The following is a 27204-nucleotide window of genomic DNA, read 5'->3' as shown; positions in this document are numbered from 1 at the left end:
GCTCGAAAAAAATAGAGGGAGTGACGTCTCCACAGTTTCCTTAGCAACGCCTGCTGCCCAGTTATACGGCAAAGGCTAGAGTGTTGAATCCGTTTTAAATTGAAAAGTTTTGGTCTTTCATCGAAGCGAAAGCAATGCGAACTATTTTACTTTAATAGTTGTGAATGTGAACACGTCTACGTTGTCGAATTTTCAAGAGGACTCAACACTTAAAGTAGGTACAAAACGATATATTTGATTTTGTGATCTCGTGATTGCATTGTTGGCAGTGCTCCGCCACTTTCAAAGTCCGATGTAGCCTACACAGCACCGTGTTTTGACTGAGTAGAGCCGGACAACAACAATCTCGGTTCAACCAGTCCAGACATGGCTGGCGAAGGGGCGCAGCGTAAACGACAGGCTAGCAAACACAGCTGGCTAATGCAGTTAGCTGTGTAGCTAACTTTAGAGATTGATATCCACCTCATTTTAAAAAACGGAAGCCAAACGGGGAAACTATGGGTACAACTTCCCCCTGCGCTCGCGCTCTTGTGCGTGCCACTAGAAATCCCCGAATTAGCTTGTGTCTGTTATCCGTACAGAGGAAGCAGAGGGACAAACTATTTTTATAGACGGACAGCTATTCCGAGACAGCTCCATAACACCATGGCTGTAGTAAATTCTAAAGGGACTTCAGGTTACGAAAAAAAAAGTACGGGAACTGTAAAAATATCTGAACACTATGAGGTGGATATGAACACATACTACTCAATTACATGTTCGCTTACACATACGGACTTACACATACACTTGATCTCGCTCTCTTCTCTCACTCATGTCTTTCTCACAATTTTTTCTCCCTCTATTGTCGAGAACTGTTCTATAATTTAATATGTTTATTGTTTGTCTGTATTTGTTTACATGTTTATATATGTTTACAACAAGCAAAGGGAAGATATCAGAATAGGGGCATTGGGGAATAATAACATATTGTACGGGATACATATGTACTAGGGATGCGCGATATATTGGTGAACATATCAGAATCGGCCGATATTAGCTAAAAATGCCAACATTTCTAGTTGTTAAACTAGACCGATGTTAGAAATCAATGTCAAAGCTACTATGTATATCTTATATAAAGTAGGTACATGACATAATAACGCCACATTCCTAACCTAGCCCACACAATGTCTGCTGTGTGGATCGAGCAGTCAACATTTTGAGGAGTCATTTGAAAGAGTAAGAACATTTCAGCGAGACAACTCAAAGGCAAAATCCATTAAAGCCAAGATAATGGAATTCATTGCCCTTGACAATCAACCGTTCTCTGTCGTTGGGGATGTTGGCTTTCGTCACCGGTACACACTACCAAGTGTGCTATTGTTCAGATGTTGCCCTACCAGAGTTGCACAGTAATAGCGTCACTGCTATTATCTTCACGACATACTATGGAACGCCGTTTGGGTCTTTGCGTGTCAAAAAAGATAGTGTCACTGTCAAAGCTGTACAAAAAACAAACACAGACCACGAACAATGTGTTTACAATACTGTGTTCATAATAAAGCATAATTTGTTCAATCGCAACTACTAGGGCAGCAAGCTTTAGCTTGGTACCTAGCGTGCACCAATACAACCAGCCTGAAAATAATAACCAGTAGGAACTGCAGTCATTTTCACTATTCTTAGCAATGATTAGGAATCCTTGTAAGTAAGTATTAGCTAGGTTGCCACTTGTTGTTCGCCTATTGAAATTGAACTTCAGTTCATGAAAGTAAATAGCTAACCAGCTAATTAACCCTGTTGCCCAAAGATAGCTTCATCTGGCTAGGGAGGCTCAACTGAATTTTTTTATTTGACTTATTTCACCTTTATTTAACCAGGTAAGCAAGTTGAGAACAAGTTCTCATTTACAATTGCGACCTGGCCAAGATAAAGCAAAGCAGTTCGACACATACAACGACACAGAGTTACACATGGAGTAAAACAAACATACAGTCAATAATACAGTAAAAAAAACAAGTCTATATACAATGTGAGCAAATTAGGTGAGAAGGGAGGTAAAGGCAAAAAGGCCATGGTGGCAAAGTAAATACAATATAGCAAGTAAAACACTGGAATGGTAGTTTTGCAATGGAAGAATGTGCAAAGTAGAAATAAAAATAATGGGGTGCAAAGGATCAAAATAAATAAATAAATTAAATACAGTTGGGAAAGAGGTAGTTGTTTGGGCTAAATTATAGGTGGGCTATGTACAGGTGCAGTAATCTGTAAGATGCTCTGACAGTTGGTGCTTAAAGCTAGTGAGGGAGATAAGTGTTTCCAATTTAAGAGATTTTTGTAGTTCGTTCCAGTCATTGGCAGCAGAGAACTGGAAGGAGGCGGCCAAAGAAAGAGGTGGTTTTGGGGGTGACTAGAGATATACCTGCTGGAGCGTGTGCTACAGGTGGGAGATGCTATGGTGACCAGCGAGCTGAGATAAGGGGGACTTTACCTAGCAGGGTCTTGTAGATGACATGGAGCCAGTGGGTTTGGCGACGAGTATGAAGCGAGGGCCAGCCAACGAGAGCGTACAGGTCGCAATGGTGGGTAGTATATGGGGCTTTGGTGACAAAACGGATTGCACTGTGATAGACTGCATCCAATTTGTTGAGTAGGGTATTGGAGGCTATTTTGTAAATGACATCGCCAAAGTCGAGGATTGGTAGGATGGTCAATTTTACAAGGGTATGTTTGGCAGCATGAGTGAAGGATGCTTTGTTGCGAAATAGGAAGCCAATTCTAGATTTAACTTTGGATTGGAGATGTTTGATATGGGTCTGGAAGGAGAGTTTACAGTCTAACCAGACACCTAAGTATTTGTAGTTGTCCACGTATTCTAAGTCAGAGCCGTCCAGAGTAGTGATGTTGGACAGGCGGGTAGGTGCAGGTAGCGATCGGTTGAAGAGCATGCATTTAGTTTTACTTGTATTTAAGAGCAATTGGAGGCCACGGAAGGAGAGTTGTATGGCATTGAAGCTTGCCTGGAGGGTTGTTAACACAGTGTCCAAAGAAGGGCCGGAAGTATACAGAATGGTGTCGTCTGCGTAGAGGTGGATCAGAGACTCACCAGCAGCAAGAGCGACCTCATTGATGTATACAGAGAAGAGAGTCGGTCCAAGAATTGAACCCTGTGGCACCCCCATAGAGACTGCCAGAGGTCCGGACAGCAGACCCTCCGATTTGACACACTGAACTCTATCAGAGAAGTAGTTGGTGAACCAGGCGAGGCAATCATTTGAGAAACCAAGGCTGTCGAGTCTGCCGATGAGGATGTGGTGGTTGACAGAGTCGAAAGCCTTGGCCAGATCAATGAACAATACGGCTGCACAGTAATGTTTCTTATCGATGGCGGTTAAGATATCGTTTAGGACCTTGAGCGTGGCTGAGGTGCACCCATGACCAGCTCTGAAACCAGATTGCATAGCAGAGAAGGTATGGTGAGATTCGAAATGGTCGGTAATCTGTTTGTTGACTTGGCTTTCGAAGACCTTAGAAAGGCATGGTAGGATAGATATAGGTCTGTAGCAGTTTGGGTCAAGAGTGTCCCCCCTTTGAAGAGGGGATGACCGCAGCTGCTTTCCAATCTTTGGGAATCTCAGATGACACGAAAGAGAGGTTGAACAGGCTAGTAATAGGGGTGGCAACAATTTCGGCAGATAATTTTAGAAAGAAAGGGTCCAGATTGTCTAGCCCGGCTGATTTGTAGGGGTCCAGATTTTTCAGCTCTTTCAGAACTTCAGCTGAATGGATTTGGGAGAAGGAGAAATGGGGAAGGCTTGGGCGAGTTGCTGTTGGGGGTGCAGTGCTGTTGACCGGGGTAGGAGTTGCTAGGTGGAAAGCATGGCCAGCCTTAGAAAAATGCTTATTGAAATTCTCAATTATGGTGGATTTATCAGTGGTGACAGTGTTTCCTATCTTCAGTGCAGTGGGCAGCTGGGAGGAGGTGTTCTTATTCTCCATGGACTTTACAGTGTCCCAGAACTTTTTAGAGTTAGTGTTGCAGGAAGCAAATTTCTGCTTGAAAAAGCTAGCCTTGGCTTTTCTAACTGCCTGTGTATAACGGTTTCTAGCTTCCCTGAACAGCTGCATATCACGGGGGCTGTTCAATGCTAATGCAGAACGCCATAGGATGTTTTTGTGTTGGTTAAGGGCAGTCAGGTCTGGGGAGAACCAAGGGCTATATCTGTTCCTGGTTCTAATTTTCTTGAATGGGGCATGTTTATTTAAGATTGTTAGGAAGGCATTTTTAAAAAATATCCAGGCATCCTCTACTGACGGGATGAGATCAATATCCTTCCAGGACACCCCGGCCAGGTCGATTAGAAAGGCCTGCTCGTTGAAGTGTTTCAGGGAGCGTTTTACAGTGATGAGTGGAGGTCGTTTGACCGCTGACCCATTACGGATGCAGGCAATGAGGCAGTGATCGCTGAGATCTTGGTTGAAGACAGCAGAGGTGTATTTAGAGGGAAGTTGGTTAGGATGATATCTATGAGGGTGCCCGTGTTTAAGGCTTTGGGGGGTACCTGGTAGGTTCATTGATAATTTGTGTGAGATTGAGGGCATCAAGTTTAGATTGTAGGATGGCTGGGGTGTTAAGCATGTTCCAGTTTAGGTCGCCTAGCAGCACGAGCTCTGAAGATAGATGGGGGCAATCAGTTCACATATGGTGTCCAGAGCACAGCTGGGGGCAGAGGGTGGTCTATAGCAGGCGGCAACGGTGAGAGACTTGTTTTTAGAGAGGTGGATTTTTAAAAGTAGAAGTTCAAATTGTTTGGGTACAGACCTGGATAGTAGGACAGAACTCTGCAGGCTATCTTTGCAGTAGATTGCAACACCGCCCCCTTTGGCAGTTCTATCTTGTCTGAAAATGTTGTAGTTTGGAATTAAAATTTCTGAATTTTGGTGGTCTTCCTAAGCCAGGATTCAGACACAGCTAGAACATCCGGGTTGGCAGAGTGTGCTAAAGCAGTGAAAAGAACAAACTTAGGGAGGAGGCTTCTAATGTTAACATGCATGAAACCAAGGCTATTACGGTTACAGAAGTCATCAAAAGAGAGCGCCTGGGGAATAGGAGTGGAGCTAGGCACTGCAGGGCCTGGATTCACCTCTACATCGCCAGAGGAACATAGGAGGAGAAGAATAAGGGTACGGCTAAAAGCAATAAGAATTGGTCGTCTAGAACGTCTGGAACAGAGAGTAAAAAGGAGGTTTCTGGGGGCGATAAAATAGCATCAAGGTATAATGTACAGACAAAGGTATGGTAGGATGTGAATACAGTGGAGGTAAACCTAGGTATTGAGTGATGAAGAGAGAGATATTGTCTCTAGAAACATCATTGAAACCAGGAGATGTCATTGCATGTGTGGGTGGTGGAACTAATAAGTTGGATAAGGTATAGTGAGCAGGACTAGAGGCTCTACAGTGAAATAAGCCAATAAACACTAACCAGAACAGCAATGGACAAGACATATTGACATTAAGGAGAGGCATCCTTAGTCGAGTGATCAAAAGGGTCCAGGGAGTGGAGAGGTTGGTTTGGGGGTCACGGCGATTTAGACAGCTAGCCAGGACATCGGTAGCAAGCTAGCATAGGATGGAGGTCTGTTGTTAACCACATCTTGCGTTCCGTCAGTAGATTAGTGGAGTTCCGTGTTGTAGAGGGGATTAGTCCAAATCACACAACAAAAAAAATAAAAACAATAGATATAGTTATAGAGGCCCAAGAAGAAACATAATAATAATAAAAATAAATAAATTGTCCGATTGTCTATTCTGAGAGCAGCCGGTAAGACAGCTAACGGTTAGCAGGCCGCAGATGGGCGTTCAGGTAACGTCGCGACGGAGGAGCCAGCCGGATCTCCTTCGGGTAGATAACGTCGGCAGTCCAGTTGTGAAGGCCCGGTGGGGCTCCGCGTAGGCAGTAAAACGGGTCCGGATAGGTGACTGCAGCCCAGGAGTGATTGACGGAGCTCAGGAGTGATTGACGGAGCTGGCTAGCTCCGGAGTAATTGATGTTTGCTCCGGAATCGACGAAAGCAGATAGACACACGGATAGCAGCCAGCTAGCTGTGAGATCCGGGAGTGAATGTCCAGAAAGCAGTTGAAATCCAGGGACATGGAGAGAAAAATCGGTCCGGTATGTTCCGTTCCGAGCCGCGCTGCGCCGTACAAAACTGGCGATAGATTTTCGAGTTAAAGGATAGCTGATGACCACAAACCGTGGTTAGCTGAATACTAACGAGTTGCCAGTAAAGAAGCTAACTAGCTTCTGGCTAGCTTCTGGCTAGCTTCTTGGAGGATTGCAGATTTGAGGTAAATAATACGTATTTATACATATCAATTGGTGAGGCAGGTTGCAGGAGAGTGTATTGAAGATGAGTTGATGGAAAATAAAAATAAAATGTATGTGAAAAAAGTTGTAAAAAAGTTGTAAATATATATATATACACGACACGACAAGACGAGGACAAAAGACGTCTGAACTGCTATGCCATCTCGGGCATGGGGTTATGATGGGGTTGGGGTTATGAGTGTTATGAGGGGGTTATGAATTGTGAGGCTAGCCATAATAAGGATTACGCACAATAGTGGAATTTGCAGTTTGCCTTCAAAATAAAACTATGTCATTGACAGTGATGCAAATTAATACAAATAGTATAATTATGCCGTACATTTATTTTGAAGGATAACCGCAAAGTCCACTATTGTGGCTAATCTTTATTGTGGCTAGCTTCACATAGATTGGTCCGAGCACCATTAATCAAATAAGAACTCTCTTATAAATTAGGGTTATTTTAGATGACGACACCTTGGCTAGTTAACTATATAGCTCCTGAAACAGATTATCTTGTGTTATTTGACACGTGAAATAGTGTTATTTGACATGTCAAATGAACAACGAAAAAGCACAGCAGGTAAATGAAAGAAATAGGTTTGATTATGTTTTACTGGTAATGGGGACATATGTAAATGCAAACAAAATAACTTTTTGGTGTGTGTGTGTCCTTTATTTAACTAGGAAGTCAGTTAAGAACAAAGTTTTATTTACAATGATGGCCCGGACGGTGCTGGGCCAATTGTGCGTCGCCCTATGGGACTCCCAATCACGTCCGGATGTGATACAGCCAGGATTCGAACCAGGGACATTAGTGACGCAACTTGCACTGGGATGCAGTGCCTTAGACTGCTGCGTCCTTGAGTGTGTGTGTGTGTTAACTATTTAACTGTACTAGAATGCTTAAAAGGCTGCTAGAATTTTAAATATCGGTTATCGGTGTCATGTTTTTTGGTAAGGAAAATATTGGATATCGGTATTGGTCAAAAATGTCATATTGGTTCATCACTAATTTGTACTGTAGTGAAGCCGTCTCTATAGTAATGCAAGGTCTCTTTCTCGATCATGTGAAACGTCAATTGCTATGGAAATGCTGGGATGTGTTTTTCAATGATGTTAAAGGTAATTATGATGCAACTATGATGGTGATACGATATGGATTACAATTATCATCCTGAATATTTAGGTTGCACTACATTTTACACACATAGACACTCAACCATGCAAATTGGCAGGGTTATTAATTATTTGGACATCACATCACACATTATAGTTTTACTCTTATACAGACATCATACACGCTCTCACTAAATCACGTCCAATATCATACACATCAATCTACTCAGATTTACTACACACATAATATCTTGTCTCAATTTCCTAACATCTGTGGCATTGGCTCACATGAAAACAGGCAAGGGAATCAAATAAAAAAAAATTCTAGAACCTATTTCTTGAATTCTAAATATCAGACATTTGAAAACTCTAATTTTGACTGTCATAATACCTCTTATGACAGTAACTTTACAAGCACTAATTATGGTCAAATTAGACTGAGAAAAGTATCTAGTTATGGTAAGGGATGAAATAAGTATAGCTAGTTATAATTGTAACGGTTTAGCAGATTATAAAAAAAGATCTGTCTTTACGTGGCTAAAAGAAAAGGAATATAACATATACTGTTTATAGGAAACTCACTCTACAGCCTTAGATGAAGTTGTGTGGAAAAAGAATAGGGTGGTGAAATAATTTTCTGTCATGGACAAAGGAACTTGAAAGGTGTGATTTGATATTAATTAACAAAAATTTCGATCTGAATGTGCAATTTAGAGGTCGACCAATTATGATTTTTCAACGCCGATACCGATTTTATTGGAGGACCAAAAAAAGCCGATACCGATTAATCAGCCGATTTGTTTTTAATTATATATATGTGTGTAATAATGACAATTACAACAATACTCAATGAACACTTTTATTTTAACTTGACATAATAGATAAATAAATAATGAAACATGTTCAACTTGGTTTAAATAATGCAAAAACAGTGTTGGAGAAGAAAGTAAAAGTGCAGTATGTGCCATGTAAAAAAAGCTGACGTTTAAGTTCCATGCTCAGAACATGAGAGCATATGAAAGCTGGTGGTTCCTTTTAACATGAGTCTTCAATATTCCCAGTTAAGAAGTTTTAGGTTGTAGTTATAGGAATTATGATGCGTTGACTATTTCACTCTATACCATTTTTATGTATTTCATATACCTTAGACTATTGGATGTTCTTATAGGCACCTTAGTATTGCCAAATTAATCTTGGGAGTTGATAGGCTTGAAGTCATAAACAGTGCTGTGCCTAAAGCATTGCTAAGAGCTGCTGGCAAACGCAGTAAAGTGCTGTTTGAATGAATGCTTACGAGCCTGCTGCTGCCTACCACTGCTCAGTCAGACTGCTCTATCAAATATCAAATCATATACTTAATTATAATATAATAAACACACAGAAATACGAGCCTTTGGTCGTTAATATGGTCAAATCCGTAAACTGTCATTTAGAAAACAAAACGTTTTACGTCTTCACACAGCTTGCAACGAGCCAGGCGGCCCAAACTCTTGCATATACTCTGACTCTGCTTGCACTGGGTGCAAGAGAGGTGACACAATTTCCCGAGTTAATATAGCCTGTTACCATTAATTTATTTGAACTAAATATGCAGGTTTCAAAAAATATACTTCTGTGTATTGATTTCAAGAAAGGCATTGATTTTTATGGTTATGTACATTTGTACAACAATTGTGCTTTTTTCGTGAATGCGCTTTTGTTAAATCATCACCCATTTGGCGAAGTTGAAGAAGGCGGTTATTCTATGACAAATTAACAGGAAACACTTAAGCTTAGGGCTTACTTTTTCGAACATTCTGTTAAAAATCGTGCAACATTTCAGCGCCCTGCTACTCATGCCAGGAATATAGTATATGCATATGATTAGTATGTGTGGATAGAAAACACTCAGACGTTTATAAAACTGGTTAAATCACGGCTGTGACTATAACAGAACGTGCGTTTCATCGAAAAGTGCAGGAAAATCTGATCACTGAAAATGGAAAAATATATCCATGCGCGACTTGAACCCATTGATAAAGGTGAACCACATTTAATGGGGCTGAGGTTGCAATACCTACAGCTTCCACACGATGTCAACAGTCTTGTCATTTGCTTACCTTTTGTTTCTTGGGTCAAAAAGACGCAAGGCATTGCCTTTCTTCCGGTCTCCGACCGGATATTTTGGTTGAGATTTACCTGGACATTATTTCCAGATGTAGAGCTATAGAATTTACATCGCCTCGTGATCAATTTGATCGCTTATTAACGTTTACTAATACCTAAAGTTGCATTACAAAAGTATTTCGAAGTGTTTTGTGAAAGTTTATCGTCTACTTTTTTAATTTAAAAAAATGACGTCGCGTTATAAAACAATGTTTTTTTCCTTGATTACAGTCTTCATAGATTGATATCTAGGCTATATATGGACCGATTTAAACGAAAAAAAGACCCAATAGTGATGTTTATGGGACATCTAGGAGTGCCAACAAAGAAGATGGTCAAAGGTAATGAATGTTTTATATTTTATTGGTGCGTTTAGTGTAGCGCCGACTATGCTAATTATTTTGTTTACGTCCCCTGCGGGTCTTTTGGAGTGTTACATGCTATCAGATAATAGCTTCTCATGCTTTCGCCGAAAAGCATTTTAAAAATCTGACTTGTTGCCTGGATTCACAACGAGTGTAGCTTTAATTCACTACCCTGCATGTGTATTTTAATGAACGTTTGAGTTTTAACTAGTACTATTAGCATTTAGCGTAGCGCATTTGCATTTCCAGATGTCTAGATGGGACGCCTGCGTGTCAGGTAGGAGCAAGAGGTTAACCAAGTAATATCATCAACCATGTATAGTTAACTAGTAATTATGTGAAGATTGATTGTTTTTTATAAGATAAGTTTAATGCTAGCTATCAACTTATCTTGCTAGCTAGCAACTTACTTCCTTGCAGCCACAGGGTCCCTTTGATGCTGAACCGCATAACAGATGGTCAGCCTGCCATACAGTCTCCTCGTGGATTGCAATGTTATCGGCCATAATTGGCATCCAAAAAAGCCAATTGTTATGAAAACTTGAAATCGGCCCTAATTAATAGGCCATGCCGAGTTAATCGGTCAACCTCTAGTACAAATAGTCAGGAATGATTCGCATGGTAGGTGGATCTTTTTGAATATGAAAGTGAATGAAAAAGAGATTTGGCTCATTAATCTATACGGTCCAAATCAGGATGATCCATACTTCTTCGAAAATATTTATACCAATTTATTGAACTTACAGGCAACAAATGATCAAATCATTATTGTGGGAGACTATAACATAGTGTATAACACAGACTTACATCAAGCTAGTCGTCTAGTCGTCTTGACTACTTTCTTGTCTCATTCTCTCTTTTCTAACAGTCTTGAAGGAGTTACCACAAATTCTGAGCACTTGTTGGCTGTTTTTCCTTCACTCTGCGGTCCAATTCATCCCAAACCATCTCAATTGGGTTGAGGTCGGGTGATTGTGGAGGCCAGGTCATCTGATGCAGCACTCCATCACTTTCCTTTTTAGCCAAATAGCCCTTACACAGCCTGGAGGTGTGTTTTGGGTCATTGTCCTGTTGAAAATCAAATGATAGTCCCACTAATCGCAAAGCAGATGGGATGTTGTATCGCTGCAGAATGCTGTGGTAGCCATGCTGGTTAAGTGTGCCTTGAATTCTAAATAAATCACAGACGGCGTCACCAGCAAAGCACTCCCACACCATCACACCTCCTCCATGCTTCAAGGTGGGAACCACACATGCAAAGATCATCCATTCATCTACTCTGCGTCTCACAAAGACATGGTGGTTGGAACCAAATATCTCAAATTTGGACTCATCAGATCAAAGAACAGATTTCCACCGGTCTAATGTCCATTGCTCATGTTTCTTGGCCTAAGCAAGCCTCTTCTTCTTATTGGTGGCCTTTTAGTAGTGATTTCTTTGCAGCAATTCAACCATGAAGGCCTGATTCACGAAGTCTCCTCTGAACAGTTGATGTTGAGATCCGTCTGTTACTTGAACTCTGTGAACCATTTATTTTGGCTGCAATCTGAGGCTGGTAATTCTAACTCCTTATGGTATAGGGGACGCTTGCGTCCCACTTGGCCAAAAGCCAGGGAAAATGCAGCGCGGCAAATTCAAATAAAATTATATAAAAATCAAACTTTCATTAAATCACACATGTAAGATACTAAATTAAAGCTACACTCGTTGTGAATCCAGCCAACATGTCAGATTTTTAAAAGGCTTTTCGGCGAAAGCATAAGAAGCTATTATCTGATGATAGCACAACAGTAAACAAAGAGGGTAGCATATTTCAACCCTGCAGGCGCTACACAAAACGCAGAAATAAAATATAAAACATGCCTTACCTTTGACAAGCTTCTTTTGTTGGCACTCCAATATGTCCCATAAACATCACAATTTGTCTTTTTGTTCGATTAATTCCGTCCATATATATCCAAAATGTCGATTTATTTGGCGCGTTTGATCCAGAAAAAACAGCTTCCAAATTGCGCAACGTCACTACAAAATGTCTCAAAAGTTGCCTGTAAACTTTGCCAAAACATTTCAAACTACCTTTGTAATACAACTTTAGCTATTTTTAAATGTTAATAATTGATCAAATTGAAGATGGGTCTATCTGTGTTCAATACAGGAAGACAACAAACCAAGCTACTTTTCAAGTCTTGCGCAACTCTCAACAGTGTTACGCAGTTCCTAGATGGCCGTACTTCTTCATTGCACAAAGGAATAACCTCAACCAAATTCCAGACTGGTGGCATCCAGTGAAAGCGGTAGGAACTGAAAACAAGTTCCTAAGAAATATAGTTTCCCAATGAGAACTCATTGAACAGACAGAGACCTAAAAAAAAAAATCTGAACGGTTAGTCCTCAGGGTTTTGCCTGCTACATAAGTTCTGTTATACTCACAGACATGATTCAAACATTTTTAGAAACTTCAGAGTGTTTTCTAGCCAAATTTACTACTAATATGCATATCTTATATTCTTGGCATGATTAGCAGGAAGTTGAAATTGGGCATGCTATTTATCCAAAGGTGAAAATGCTGCCCCCTTTACCTTACGAAGCTAACTAACTTATCCTCTGCAGCAGAGGTAACTCTGGGTCTTCCTTTCCTGTGGCGGTCCTCATGAGAGCCAGTTTCGTCATAGCGCTTGATGGTTTTTGCGACTGCACTTGAAGAAATTTGCAAAGTTCTTGACATTTTCTGCATGTAGTTACCTTCATGTCTTAAAGTAATGATGGACTGTCATGAAACATTTACGAACATTTGAACATCTTGGCCATGTTCTGTTATAATCTCCACCCAGCACAGCCAGAAGAGGACTGGCCACCCCTCATAGCCTGTTTCCTCTCTAGGTTTCTTCCAGGGTTTTGGACTTTCTAGGGAGTTTTTCCTAGCCACCGTGCTTCTATACCTGCATTGCTTGCTGTTTGGGGTTTTAGGCTGGGTTTCAGTACAGCACTTTGAGATATCAGCTGATGTAAGAAGGGCTATATAAATACATTTGATTTAATTTGATGCTTATTTGATCTGTTCTTGCCATAATATGGACTTGGTCTTTTACCAAATAGTATATTCTGTATACCATTCCTACCTGGTCACAACACAACTGACAAAGCACGCACACCTGTTAATCGAAATTCATTCCAGGTTACTATCTCATGAAGCTGGTTGAGAGAATACGAGAGTGTGCAAAGCTGTCATCAAGGCAAAGGGTGGCTACTTTGAAGAATCTCAAATATATTTTGATTTGAGTAACACTTTTTTGGTTACTACATGATTCCATATGTGTTTATTTCATAGTTTAGATGTCTTCACTATTATTTTACAATGTAGAAAATTGTAAAAATAAAGAAACCCTGGAATGAGTTGGTGTGTGGTACTTGTGATATATATATATACAGTGCCTTGCGAAAGTATTCGGCCCCCTTGACCTTTGCGACCTTTTGCCACATTTCAGGCTTCAAACATAAAGATATAAAACTGTATTTTTTTGTGAAGAATCAACAACAAGTGGGACACAATCATGAAGTGGAACGACATTTATTGGATATTTCAAACTTTTTTAACAAATCAAAAACTGAAAAATTGGGCGTGCAAAATTATTCAGCCCCCTTAAGTTAATACTTTGTAGCTCCACCTTTTGCTGCGATTACAGCTGTAAGTCGCTTGGGGTATGTCTCTATCAGTTTTGCACATCGAGAGACTGAAATTTTTTCCCATTCCTCCTTGCAAAACAGCTCGAGCTCAGTGAGGTTGGATGGAGAGCATTTGTGAACAGCAGTTTTCAGTTCTTTCCACAGATTCTCGATTGGATTCAGGTCTGGACTTTGACTTAGCCATTCTAACACCTGGATATGTTTATTTTTGAACCATTCCATTGTAGATTTTGCTTTATGTTTTGGATCATTGTCTTGTTGGAAGACAAATCTCCGTCCCAGTCTCAGGTCTTTTGCAGACTCCATCAGGTTTTCTTCCAGAATGGTCCTGTATTTGGCTCCATCCATCTTCCCATCAATTTTAACCATCTTCCCTGTCCCTGCTGAAGAAAAGCAGGCCCAAACCATGATGCTGCCACCACCATGTTTGACAGTGGGGATGGTGTGTTCAGGGTGATGAGCTGTGTTGCTTTTACGCCAAACATAACGTTTTGCATTGTTGCCAAAAAGTTCCATTTTGGTTTCATCTGACCAGAGCACCTTCTTCCACATGTTTGGTGTGTCTCCCAGTTGGCTTGTGGCAAACTTTAAACGACGCTTTTTATGGATATCTTTAAGAAATGGCTTTCTTCTTGCCACTCTTCCATAAAGGCCAGATTTGTGCAATATACGACTGATTGTTGTCCTATGGACAGAGTCTCCCACCTCAGCTGTAGATCTCTGCAGTTCATCCAGAGTGATCATGGGCCTCTTGGCTGCATCTCTGATCAGTCTTCTCCTTGTATGAGCTGAAAGTTTAGAGGGATGGCCAGGTCTTGGTAGATTTGCGGTGGTCTGATACTCCTTCCATTTCAATATTATCACTTGCACAGTGCTCCTTGGGATGTTTAAAGCTTGGGAAATCTTTTTGTATCCAAATCCGGCTTTAAACTTCTTCACAACAGTATCTCGGACCTGCCTGGTGTGTTCCTTGTTCTTCATGATGCTCTCTGCGCTTTTAACGGACCTCTGAGACTATCACAGTGCAGGTGCATTTATACGGAGACTTGATTACACACAGGTGGATTGTATTTATCATCATTAGTCATTTAGGTCAACATTGGATCATTCAGAGATCCTCACTGAACTTCTGGAGAGAGTTTGCTGCACTGAAAGTAAAGGGGCTGAATAATTTTGCACGCCCAATTTTTCAGTTTCTGATTTGTTAAAAAAGTTTGAAATATCCAATAAATGTCGTTCCACTTCATGATTGTGTCCCACTTGTTGATGATTCTTCACAAAAAAATACAGTTTTATATCTTTATGTTTGAAGCCTGAAATGTGGCAAAAGGTCGCAAAGTTCAAGGGGGCCGAATACTTTCGCAAGGCACTGTATATACCACATTTAGTATCTTATTTTATATATATATATATATATATATATATATACACACACTGCTCAAAAAAATAAAGGGAACACTAAAATAACACATCCTAGATCTGAATGAATGAAATATTCTTATTAAATACTTTTTTCTTTACATAGTTGAATGTGCTGACAACAAAATCACACACAAATTATCAATGGAAATCAAATTTAACAACCCATGGAGGTCTGGATTTGGAATCACACTCAAAATTAAAGTGGAAAACCACACTACAGGCTGATCCAACTTTGATGTAATGTCCTTAAAACAAGTCAAAATGAGGCTCAGTAGTGTGTGTGACCTCCACGTGCCTGTATAACCTCCCTACAACGCCTGGGCATGCTCCTGATGAGGTGGCGGATGGTCTCCTGAGGGATCTCCACCCAAACCTGGACTAAAGCATCCGCCAACTCCTGGACAGTCTGTGGAGCGAGACATGATGTCCCAGATGTGCTCAATTGGATTCAGGTCTGGGGAACAGGCGGGCCAGTCCATAGCATCAATGCCTTCCTCTTGCAGGAACGGCTGACACACTCCAGCCACATGAGGTCTAGCATTGTCTTGCATTAGGAGGAACCTAATGGTGGCTTCTCCTAACCTTGAAGAGGTTTGCCACAATATATTTATATTGCTAAACAGGTAGGGCTCAAAACAGGTCTGACACTGCTGATGATGTGTCTGGACCTTGTCGTCTAATTTGCTGAGAAAAAAAAACAATAACTGACCCAAATGGTTGTCCAATCAGGCAGGCTTGATGCAGTTCTTTCGAGGTGAATATGCATTCAAAAGGCAGGCTTTTGAGTGGTTATACAAATGACAGGCTATTCACTGCAGTTTACAGCCTAGACTAGAGTTGTGTACTAACTTAGTGAAGTTCTTCTTTACTTTGTGTTGTTGTAGCCTAGGTATGATACATGTCTTGTCCCTAGAACAATAGGTTAGCTTTTCTAGCTAGGTGTGCACCAGGGTACTGGGAGGGAGAGCACTCAGCCCAAATTTGTCTAAATCGCTGCAGTTTATAGCCTTTTAGATAACAATACATTCCTCATTGCATTGGGTTTTTGTAGCCCAGGTATACTATTTTTCTTGACTAAAAATGTAGGCTGAATCAATAGTGAAGCTTTGCGTTCACAGGGAACATTTTTTAAATTCTAGGCCTAATAGCCTATTCAGGGAAAGAAGCAGGCTTGTTCTGGTTAATTGCTCAATGTAAAACAGGCCTACAGCATAGAAAAGGCATGTCGGGGTTAAGTTTTAGGAGAGAAAGTGCATTGGTGTGATCACTTTTAGCCTGTTATGATAACATTGTTGTACTGATGCATTGCAAATAGTTGCACAGGACATACAGAGAGATGAGCTCAGTGAAAAAGAAGGCCGAAAGGAATTGACAACCATTAGAAACATGGAAATCGGGCCTCCTGAGTGGCGCAGTGGTCTAAGGCATTGCACCAGGTTCGATCCCGGGCTGTGTCGCAACCCGCCGCGACTGGGAGACCCATGAGACGGCACACAATTGGTCCGGGTTAGGGGAGGGTTTGGTTGGCTGGGATGTCCTTGTCCCATCACGCTCTAGCAACTTCTTGTGGCGGCCGGACGCATGCACGCTGACTTCAGGTCGCCAGCTGTACTGTGTTTCCTCTGACACATTGGTACGGCTGGCTTCCGGGTTAAGCGAGCAGTGTGTCAAGAAGCAGTGCGGCTTGTCGGGTCGTGTTTCAGAGGACGGATGGCTCTCAACCTTTGCCTCTCCCCAGTTCGTACAAAATTGGGGAGAAAAAAGGATAATAAGTACAAAACAAGAATAATGGAAACATTGAAATCACTTACAAACCACTTGAGCAATGAGACAATGACATGTTGTATAAGACGTGCAGGCTAAACTGCATTTGTTGTTGAATTTATCAATTTATATACGAGTTAGGCCTAATATTATTTTTCATTAGGCCTACATGTACATGGAAGTATTACTTGCAGTTGTCACTATGACAATGATCACACCCTGAAAGCACTGAATGGTCTGAACCAGTATATGCGTTAGAGACCTCATGAATGGTCTGTTTTGCCACTTTATTAATAGGCAGCAAGCAGTGGCATGGCTTGATCAGTTGATTGACAGGTGTAGGACTGTAAAACAAACTTTCCTCTAGTGTGGATGCCCACCTTTGTTTTTATAGTTAATAGCCAATAGTGTATCATTATAGTTAGTGAATTTGAATTAAATTAATATCAAATTACACTTGTGTACTTTACTTTTATACTCTATAAATGTACTCCTTTAAATCACCGGCGTGCTGCAGTAGAGCGGAAGTCTAATGCATCATTTACATTTACATTTTACATTTAAGTCATTTAGCAGACGCTCTTATCCAGAGCGACTTACAAATTGGTGCATTCACCTTATGACCTCCAGTGGAACAGTAGTGCATCTAGATCTTTTCAGGGGGAGGGGGGGTGAGAGGGATTACTTTATCCTATCCTAGGTATTCCTTAAAGAGGTGGGGTTTCAGGTGTCTCCGGAAGGTGGTGATTGACTCCGCTGTCCTGGCGTCGTGAGGGAGTTTGTTCCACCATTGGGGGGCCAGAGCAGCGAACAGTTTTGACTGGGCTGAGCGGGAACTGTACTTCCTCAGTGGTAGGGAGGCGAGCAGGCCAGAGGTGGATGAACGCAGTGCCCTTGTTTGGGTGTAGGGCCTGATCAGAGCCTGGAGGTACTGAGGTGCCGTTCCCCTCACAGCTCCGTAGGCAAGCACCATGGTCTTGTAGCGGATGCGAGCTTCAACTGGAAGCCAGTGGAGGGAGCGGAGGAGCGGGGTGACGTGAGAGAACTTGGGAAGGTTGAACACCAGACGGGCTGCGGCGTTCTGGATGAGTTGTAGGGGTTTAATGGCACAGGCAGGGAGCCCAGCCAACAGCGAGTTGCAGTAATCCAGACGGGAGATGACAAGTGCCTGGATTAGGACCTGCGCCGCTTCCTGTGTGAGGCAGGGTCGTACTCTGCGGATGTTGTAGAGCATGAACCTACAGGAACGGGCCACCGCCTTGATGTTAGTTGAGAACGACAGGGTGTTGTCCAGGATCACGCCAAGGTTCTTAGCGCTCTGGGAGGAGGACACAATGGAGTTGTCAACCGTGATGGCGAGATCATGGAACGGGCAGTCCTTCCCCGGGAGGAAGAGCAGCTCCGTCTTGCCGAGGTTCAGCTTGAGGTGGTGATCCGTCATCCACACGGATATGTCTGCCAGACATGCAGAGATGCGATTCGCCACCTGGTCATCAGAAGGGGGAAAGGAGAAGATTAATTGTGTGTCGTCTGCATAGCAATGATAGGAGAGACCATGTGAGGTTATGACAGAGCCAAGTGACTTGGTGTATAGCGAGAATAGGAGAGGGCCTAGAACAGAGCCCTGGGGACACCAGTGGTGAGCACGTGGTGTGGAGACGGATTCTCGCCACGCCACCTGGTAGGAGCGACCTGTCAGGTAGGACGCAATCCAAGCGTGGGCCGCGCCGGAGATGCCCAACTCGGAGAGGGTGGAGAGGAGGATCTGATGGTTCACAGTATCGAAGGCAGCCGATAGGTCTAGAAGGATGAGAGCAGAGGAGAGAGAGTTAGCTTTAGCAGTGCGGAGCGCCTCCGTGATACAGAGAAGAGCAGTCTCAGTTGAATGACTAGTCTTGAAACCTGACTGATTTGGATCAAGAAGGTCATTCTGAGAGAGATAGCGGGAGAGCTGGCCAAGGACGGCACGTTCAAGAGTTTTGGAGAGAAAAGAAAGAAGGGATACTGGTCTGTAGTTGTTGACATCGGAGGGATCGAGTGTAGGTTTTTTCAGAAGGGTGCAACTCTCGCTCTCTTGAAGACGGAAGGGACGTAGCCAGCGGTCAGGGATGAGTTGATGAGCGAGGTGAGGTAAGGGAGGAGGTCTCCGGAAATGGTCTGGAGAAGAGAGGAGGGGATAGGGTCAAGCAGGCAGGTTGTAGGGCGGCCGGCCGTCACAAGACGCGAGATTTCATCTGGAGAGAGAGGGGAGAAAGAGGTCAGAGCACAGGGTAGGGCAGTGTGAGCAGAACCAGCGGTGTCGTTTGACTTAGCAAACGAGGATCGGATGTCGTCGACCTTCTTTTCAAAATGGTTGACGAAGTCATCTGCAGAGAGAGGAGGAGGGGGAGGGGAGGAGGATTCAGGAGGGAGGAGAAGGTTGCAAAGAGCTTCCTAGGGTTAGAGGCAGATGCTTGGAATTTAGAGTGGTAGAAAGTGGCTTTAGCAGCAGAGAGAGAAGAGGAAAATGTAGAGAGGAGGGAGTGAAAGGATGTCAGGTCCGCAGGGAGGCGAGTTTTCCTCCATTTCCGCTCGGCTGCCCGGAGCCCTGTTCTGTGAGCTCGCAATGAGTCGTCGAGCCACGGAGCGGGAGGGGAGGACCGAGCCGGCCTGGAGGATAGGGGACATAGAGAGTCAAAGGATGCAGAAAGGGAGGAGAGGAGGGTTGAGGAGGCAGAATCAGGAGATAGGTTGGAGAAGGTTTGAGCAGAGGGAAGAGATGATAGGATGGAAGAGGAGAGAGTAGCGGGGGAGAGAGAGCGAAGGTTGGGACGGCGCGATACCATCCAGTAGGGGCAGTGTGGGAAGTGTTGGATGAGAGCGAGAGGGAAAAGGATACAAGGTAGTGGTCGGAGACTTGGAGGGGAGTTGCAACGAGGTTAGTGGAAGAACAGCATCTAGTAAAGATGAGGTCGAGCGTATTTCCTGCCTTGTGAGTAGGGGGAAGGTGAGAGGGTGAGGTCAAAAGAGGAGAGGAGTGGAAAGAAGGAGGCAGAGAGGAATGAGTCAAAGGTAGACGTGGGGAGGTTAAAGTCGCCCAGAACTGTGAGAGGTGAGCCATCCTCAGGAAAGGAGCTTATCAAGGCATCAAGCTCATTGATGAACTCTCCGAGGGAACCTGGAGGGCGATAAATGATAAGGATGTTAAGCTTGAAAGGGCTGGTAACTGTGACAGCATGGAATTCAAAGGAGGCGATAGACAGATGGGTAAGGGGAGAAAGAGAGAATGACCACTTGGGAGAGATGAGGATCCCGGTGCCACCACCCCGCTGACCAGAAGCTCTCGGGGTGTGCGAGAACACGTGGGCAGACGAAGAGAGAGCAGTAGGAGTAGCAGTGTTGTCTGTGGTGATCCATGTTTCCGTCAGTGCCAAGAAGTCGAGGGACTGGAGGGAGACATAGGCGGAGATGAACTCTGCCTTGTTGGCCGCAGATCGGCAGTTCCAGAGGCTACCGGAGACCTGGAACTCCACGTGGGTCGTGCGCGCTGGGACCACCAGATTAGGGTGGCGCGGCCACGCGGTGTGGAGCGTTTGTATGGTCTGTGCAGAGAGGAGAGAACAGGGATAGACAGACACATAGTTGACAGGCTACACAAGAGGCTACGCTAATGCAAAGGAGATTGGAATGACAAGTGGACTACACGTCACGAGTGTTCAGAGAGTTAAGCTTACGTAGCAAGAATCTTATTGACTAAAATGATTAAAATGATACAGTACTGCTGAAGTAGGCTAGCTGGCAGAGGCTGCGTTGTTGACTAAGTAGGCTAGTTGGCATTGGCTGCGTTGTTGACACTACACTAATCAAGTCGTTCCGTTGAGTGTAATAGTTTCTACTGTGCTGCTATTCGGGGCTAGCTGGCTAGCTAGCAGTGTTGATTACGTTACGTTGCGTTAAAAGAACGACAATAGCTGGCTAGCTAACCTAGGAAATCGCTCTAGACTACACAATTATCTTTGATACAGAGACGGCTATGTAGCTAGCTATGTAGCTAGCTACGATCAAACAAATCAAGCCGTTGTACTGTAATGAAATGAAATGAAAAATGTGATACTACCTGTGGAGCGAAGCGAAATGCGACCGGATTGTTGAGTGCAGAAGTTCTGTTCGGTAGACGTTGGCTAGCTGTTGGCTAGCTAGCAGAGTCTCCTATGTTAAGGACGACATAAAACTACACACTCTAAACTACACAATTATCTTGGGTACGAAGACAGCAAAGACAACTATGTAGCTAGCTAACACTACACTAATCAAGTCGTTCAGTTGAGTGTAATAGTTGTGCTGCTAATCGGTAGACGGTGGACTAGCTAACGGTGGACGTTAGCTAGCTGGCTAGCTGCAGGGCAGTGTAGACTGCGTTAGGACGACGAAATACGATAATTACGCAATTATCTATGATACAAAGACGGCTGTGTAGCTAGCTAAGAAGAAATTGCTAAGATTAGACAAATCAAACCGTTGTACTATAATGAAATGTAATGAAATGTAATACTACCTGCGGACCGAGTGCAGATGCGACCGCTCAGATGCGACCGCTCGCTCCAACCCGGAGCATCACTTCCGTTGTTTGTCTTTGCCCATAGCAACGTTTGAAAATGAGGTGGATCGCTAGTAAGCTGTTATTGGCTTGCTCTCTTGACAAAACGCAAGCGTGATTATTGTGGCTAACTGTTTGTTGTTTGTTACTGTCTGCTAACTTTAGCTAGATTGCTTGCCTAGTGAATTTTACTCCATATGCGGCTAGGTTGAAACTGTGATTAAATGTTTCATGTGATGTGTAGCCTTACTACACTGTGATTATCGGCTCTAACTATAACTTTTATTATTTCTATGATTAGGACGATTCAACCCCATTGTAGATGGTTTGGTTTGAGAGGTCCAAGGAAGAGCAAAGATGAGCAAGCCACAGGAGGCCCTCATCCACTATGATGTACCACCTGAGAGCATCTAAGCCTGAGAGGGACTGGGAGTCTGAGAGGGACTCCGGTTTCTCAGGTGTTACAAACACACGAATGTACACCCTGCCTCTCTATCAACTCTAATCCAGAAATCTAGGCCACCACCATTTCCTCAGCGAAAATGTTGTTTTGAGCACCAGGAGTGGTGACCTATTTTTTTTTTTTTTGCTGTGGGTTCACTTAGCTATGACTAGGTCAGGGCATGATTCCCATGGAATCTTTACTGTGGCTGTGGAGTTATTACCTCAAGCTGTTATCTCTCTGTTACCCTTGCAAATATTTCCAAAATTGCTCTTCAAGATCTTGGCACAGAAAGAAAACAAAGGCGGTGGTGTTTCTATTAACTTTTTCTTTTCTTTTTTTTTCTCCTTTCCAGATGCCAGCTCTGGGTACCAGAATGTGATGGACCAAACTGACTCAGAGGACATGGTGAGGGCCCCAGGTCCCCAGGTGGCTGTAGCCGGAGGATCCTACCCTGGCCCCTCCCCCATGATCGTCATGAACAACATAGTCCTGAATCTGGTACTGTAGACTAAACTGTGCCTTGTTTGTGACCTATGTGCTATTATTCTCTGCTCAGCTTGTAGTTCAGTTGTTCTGTGGTTGGGTTTATTAGCTTCAATATTCCAGGGCTCTACAGTGATTTTTTTTTTACAAGGAGCACATGTCCTCCTAAGTGGAAAAAAATGTAGCACAATGAAAAATATTTTAGTTACTAAAGCGGCAATCCGCATTTGAAACAATAACAAAGCATTTTCCCCACCGGTGTTTTGGTAAAAGGTTGAGGGACGGGGCTGGAGGAATGTAACCACCCTCAAAATCATAGAAAGAGCTATGGATGCAAGGACTGACCATACATGATATCACAATTATAGTTTTAACCATTTAACCACACCAGATACTTTTACTTCGTTTACAAACATTGGAAAACATGTTTTATATTTTGGCTTCTAATGGGGTAAGACGGTTGAACTTAGCTAATGGGGCATTAATAAGTTATGCTCTTCAAGAATCAATGGGTTTATATCATTAATATATGTCCAAAAATTGATGTAATAAGTGCAGATTGGTGCTTTAATTATAAGACTTGCCATAAATGACAACATAGTGTTAGGAGCACCAGAAAATGTGATTTTTAAGATTGAGATAATATCCTACATTTGGCCTATATCTCCTGAAGAAGCGCTCCCTTGTCTTTTCTGTCTGTGCCACGACATGTTTGCATACTACTGAGGCTGAGGGACAGCGAAGAAATCATTACAACAATTATTACCTTTGATATTTTTTTTATCTCGGGTGCTCCCAGATAAAAAAAAATCCAGCACAGCAAAATATTTAGGAGCAAATGCCCTTAAATGGTATCACTGTAGAGCCCTACATTCTTTTAACACAGGGAACAATTACAGTACTGCATTCTTCTTTGTCAGTTACTATCTTTTTGTATGATCTAATGAGTGAGATGGTATTATGATGCCCCCAGCCAAGCCCAATGTCTCCAGTAGTAAAGCCCTGGGGCTTCCCTTCCTCCCTGGAGATTCTCCCCCAGTCCCAGGTGGTCCTCCTCCATCCCATGGTCCCCAACGGCAGCAACAACATCAGTAACAACATCTCTCCAAAGCGTTCCTCAGACAAGCACCGGGACTCAAAGAATAACTACCTGCCCATACTGAAATCTTATCCCAAAATCGCCCCTCACCCTGGGGAGAGCTCTTCCAGGAGGCAGGGGGCCTCTTCGGCTGAGAGGGGAAGTTCAACGCCTGGGTATCATGGGAGGCGTAACCGGTGGTATCGTCACCATGGCGACAAACTGTACAGCTCCCATAGCCCCCAGCCAAGGCCTCTGACACCCCTCCAAACAGTGGCCACCTTAGAGGTTGTTGACAAACAAACACAGCTGGCCAGCTCTCAGAAGCTGCCAATACCTCAGTTCCTAGGCATGCCTCACTCCCTGGGCACTGAGGCCACTGCTGTAGTCTCCAATAAATGTGCACCTGTGTCGGAGGCGAGCAGTTGCCAAGGCGACAACGACCGCTGCCAAGACGGCCTGTCCACAGACAACAACAAAGGTAAACGCTTCAGCAACACCTACAACATCCTCAGCAACTCTGGCCTGCTAGGCATAACGCTACGCATCAAGGAGCTGATCAGGCAGAACCGGCGCACCCAGGGCCATTTGAAGCAGCTGCAGGAGCAGACAGATCTGTTTGTGGAGGCCCTGGGCAGTGGTGACCCCCTGGTCTGGACTAGGCTCCAGCTGACCCTGCAGCTAGACACAGACCCTGCCAGAGCTGAGGAGGGGCAGTGTCAGGCCATGGATCCACAGGTTATCCTGGCATAAGACACTAGCAGAAGGAGGTGCATGGATCATAAGCACACCTGCTGTAAACCAGTACAAATGGAGAAACGTGCTTAACCCTTGAACCCTTGCCTATAATCCGTGTTCTGTTTAAATAGCAAGTACTGCTTGCAATAGGGCTATGGCTTCTAGATTAATACATCTATCAATACATGCAGGGAATAGATACGGATAAAATAATACAATGAATTAATCCGTACCTGGCCAGAACAGTAACTGCTTTATTATGGGGGAAACATCACTTTATGACAACGATAATCATTTTTGGGACCAAATTGTAAAGATGATTTAAGTACACCGGACATTAGAGTTTTGTGTACATTTAAAAATTGCTTTAAAAACTTTAACCAATAAAGGGAGATTAGGAACAGCTCTAAGAATATTTCATAGTTGATCGTATTTAGTCAGAGAATATTTTAGCTAGCCTAGCAATATGTCCTCTTCAGTATTTGTCAGTACTAGACTAGCACAGCGCTCAACTGTATATTACTGATTGTGATTCTTTAGAGGGCTGTACATAAAGCTTTTGTATTATTATGATGTCTTTTTTTTAGGTATGTACCTAGTATGTATCTAGTGAAATATGGCCTTGTCCTTGATGTTGCTATTTCTTTTAAACCTGCCTTTGAATTAGGACAACATCAATAACTGAATAGAGTACAGTTAAACACCATAGTTACAATGCGTCTTTTATTAATGAAAGACCAAAAAATTAATGCCTGTTAAATGCAGACAATTATAGCTACTGAAGTGACGGCACCCATTCTTATGTATGTTATTGAAATACTGTCTTGCATTATACACTGAACAAAAATATAAACGCAACATGTAAAGTGTTAGTCCCATGTTTCATGAGCTGAAATAAAAGATCTCAGAAAGGTTCCATACGCAAAAAAGCTTCTTTCTCTCAAAAAAAAAGATGTCCAGCCCTGTTAATGAACATTTCACCTTTGCCAAGATAATCCATCCACCTGACAGGTGTGGCATATCAAGAATCTGATTAAACAGCATGATCATTACACAGGTGCAACATGTGCTGGGGACAATAAGGCCACTCTATAATGTGCAGTTGCCACAGATGTCTCAAGTATTTTGAGGGAGTGTGCAATTGGCATGCAGACTGCAAGAATGTCTACCTGAGCTTTTGCCATAGAATTTAATGTTAATTTCTCTACCATAAGCCAACTCCAACATTGTTTTATAGAATTTGGCAGTACATCAAATCGGCCTCACAATGCAGACGACGTGTATGGTGTTGTGTGGGCAAACGCTTTGCTGACGTCAACATTGTGATCAGAGTGCCCCATGGTGGCGGTTGGGTTATGGTATGGGCAGGCATAAGCTATGGACAACAAACACAATTGCATTTTATCGATGGCAATTTGAATGCACAAAGATACGTGATGAGTTGCCGAGGTCCAATGTCGTGCTATTTATCCTCCGCCATCACCTCATGTTTCAGCATGATAATGCACGGCCCCATTTCACAAGCATCTGTCAACAATTCCTGGAAGCTGAAAATGTCCCAGTTCTTCCTTGGCCTGCATTCTCACCAGACATGTCACCCATTGAGCATGTTTGGTATGCTCTGGATCAACATGTTTGACAACGTGTTCCAGTTCCTGCCAATATCCAGCAACTTTGCACAGCCATTGAAGAGGAGTAGGACAACATTCCACAGGCCACAATCAAGAGCCTGATCAACTCTATGCGAAGGTGTGTCGCCATGCATGAGGCAAATGGTGGTCACACCAGATACGGACTGGTTTTCTGATCCACGCCCCTACCATTTTTTTAAAGGTATCTGACCAACAGATGCATATCTGTTTTCCCAGTCATGTGAAATCCATAGATTAAGGCCTAAATAATTTATTTAAATTGACTGATTTCCTTATATGAACTGCAACTATTTACAGTTCATATAATTTACGTTGTTGCGTTATTTTTGTTCAGTATAGGTTGTACTACATATTACATCATAATATTTCATTCAATATTTGAGTTGAGGAAAAACCCCAGTGGTTGCAGGCTAAAAACAATGTTTTTAATTCAGATCTGAGGAGTCAGATGGCTGATGAAAAGTAGCATTGTGTTGATTGTTATCTCTCTCGAACTGGAACTAGTCCTTCACATGCTGTATTGTACACACAGAAAGAACTGTTGAAAATGTTTTATATTTGAAGTTATTACTAGTCAGCTCATTTGTAATTTACTAGAATCCCACTCTTTGTGCTAAAGTGTCTTCAGCTGAAGCAGTTCTTGTTTTAAAGGACTTTACTGGAACGTTCATGTAGGGGAGTGGTAAAAATAGCTTGGAAGTGATCATATTTATATATTTAAATGCTATTAGGAATGAATACTTATTATAAATGTGTTTCCTAAACGCAAGTTACATCATTTCATTTGAGTTTTTCTTTGTGTTTTGGCCAATTATTTGATTGTGCCTATAAAATGCTCTTTGTTCTTCAACTTTAACAAGAGAAAGTACTGCCAAATGTCAGTCATACATGTGTATGTCCCGGGACTGACAAAATACTGAAATGTAGGCCTAATGCTCTTCTGGTTTTGTCCAGTGTGATTAGAATATTAGTTACAGTAGGTGCTCAGTATTTTCTTGACTGTACATCTATTTACTAGAATGTAGCATTTGGTAATAGACTTACAACTGTTGTAGGTACTGATAATTCATTTATAAATGTTACAATGGCTCTCAAAGGTTTAGGTAAGCTAGCCTTCTCAAACTATTGGCTCTAGTAATACAGTAACTAGCTTTGTGTTGTGTGTTCTTAGTGATTTGGAGGTATTGATATGTTATCAAAATTGGTATGGCAAAATACTGCGATCATCAGTACAAAATAAAGTACAGGGAAATTCTAGCTTTGGAGAATAGCACAAAGACCATTTTAACCATCATTTACTGAAGTGCACTTTTTTGTACTTTTTTAAAGAAATATTGTTTGCATTGACATGGTTGCTTAATAAACAGTGGTTTTGAAATGA

The 27204-nt window shown here is 42.6% G+C and overlaps 1 protein-coding gene across 3 annotated transcripts; it reads left to right on the top strand.

The window, feature by feature from the left end:
- The first annotated feature begins 28 nt into the window (after positions 1-28).
- Positions 29-27204, top strand: cipca (CLOCK-interacting pacemaker a). 3 transcript variants are annotated; one of them, XM_029675442.2, is made up of 4 exons: positions 29-214; positions 21729-21885; positions 22225-22370; positions 23329-27204. In XM_029675442.2, the coding sequence occupies exons 2-4, from the start codon at positions 21816-21818 to the stop codon at positions 24184-24186; spliced, it is 1074 nt and encodes a 357-aa protein (XP_029531302.1). In that variant the 5' UTR covers positions 29-214; positions 21729-21815; the 3' UTR covers positions 24187-27204. The 3 variants fall into 3 exon arrangements, with proteins under 3 accessions (XP_029531302.1, XP_029531303.1, XP_029531305.1); XM_029675443.2 differs by lacking the exon at positions 21729-21885 and having other exon boundaries at positions 30-214; XM_029675445.2 differs by lacking the exon at positions 21729-21885 and having other exon boundaries at positions 30-218.

This window comes from Oncorhynchus nerka, linkage group LG12 (assembly GCF_034236695.1).
Source record: "Oncorhynchus nerka isolate Pitt River linkage group LG12, Oner_Uvic_2.0, whole genome shotgun sequence".
NCBI lineage: Eukaryota > Metazoa > Chordata > Actinopteri > Salmoniformes > Salmonidae > Oncorhynchus > Oncorhynchus nerka.
This window is presented reverse-complemented; position numbering and strand designations above follow the sequence as displayed.

Bases quoted from the DNA above. Each gene is read 5' to 3' on its own strand.
- cipca (XM_029675442.2), top strand. From the start codon at position 21,816: ATGATGTACCACCTGAGAGCATCTAAGCCTGAGAGGGACTGGGAGTCT. The intron at 21,886-22,224 runs GTGTTACAAACA...TCTCCTTTCCAG, and splicing joins GAGGGACTCCGGTTTCTCAG to ATGCCAGCTCTGGGTACCAG. The intron at 22,371-23,328 runs GTACTGTAGACT...TGATGCCCCCAG, and splicing joins ACAACATAGTCCTGAATCTG to CCAAGCCCAATGTCTCCAGT.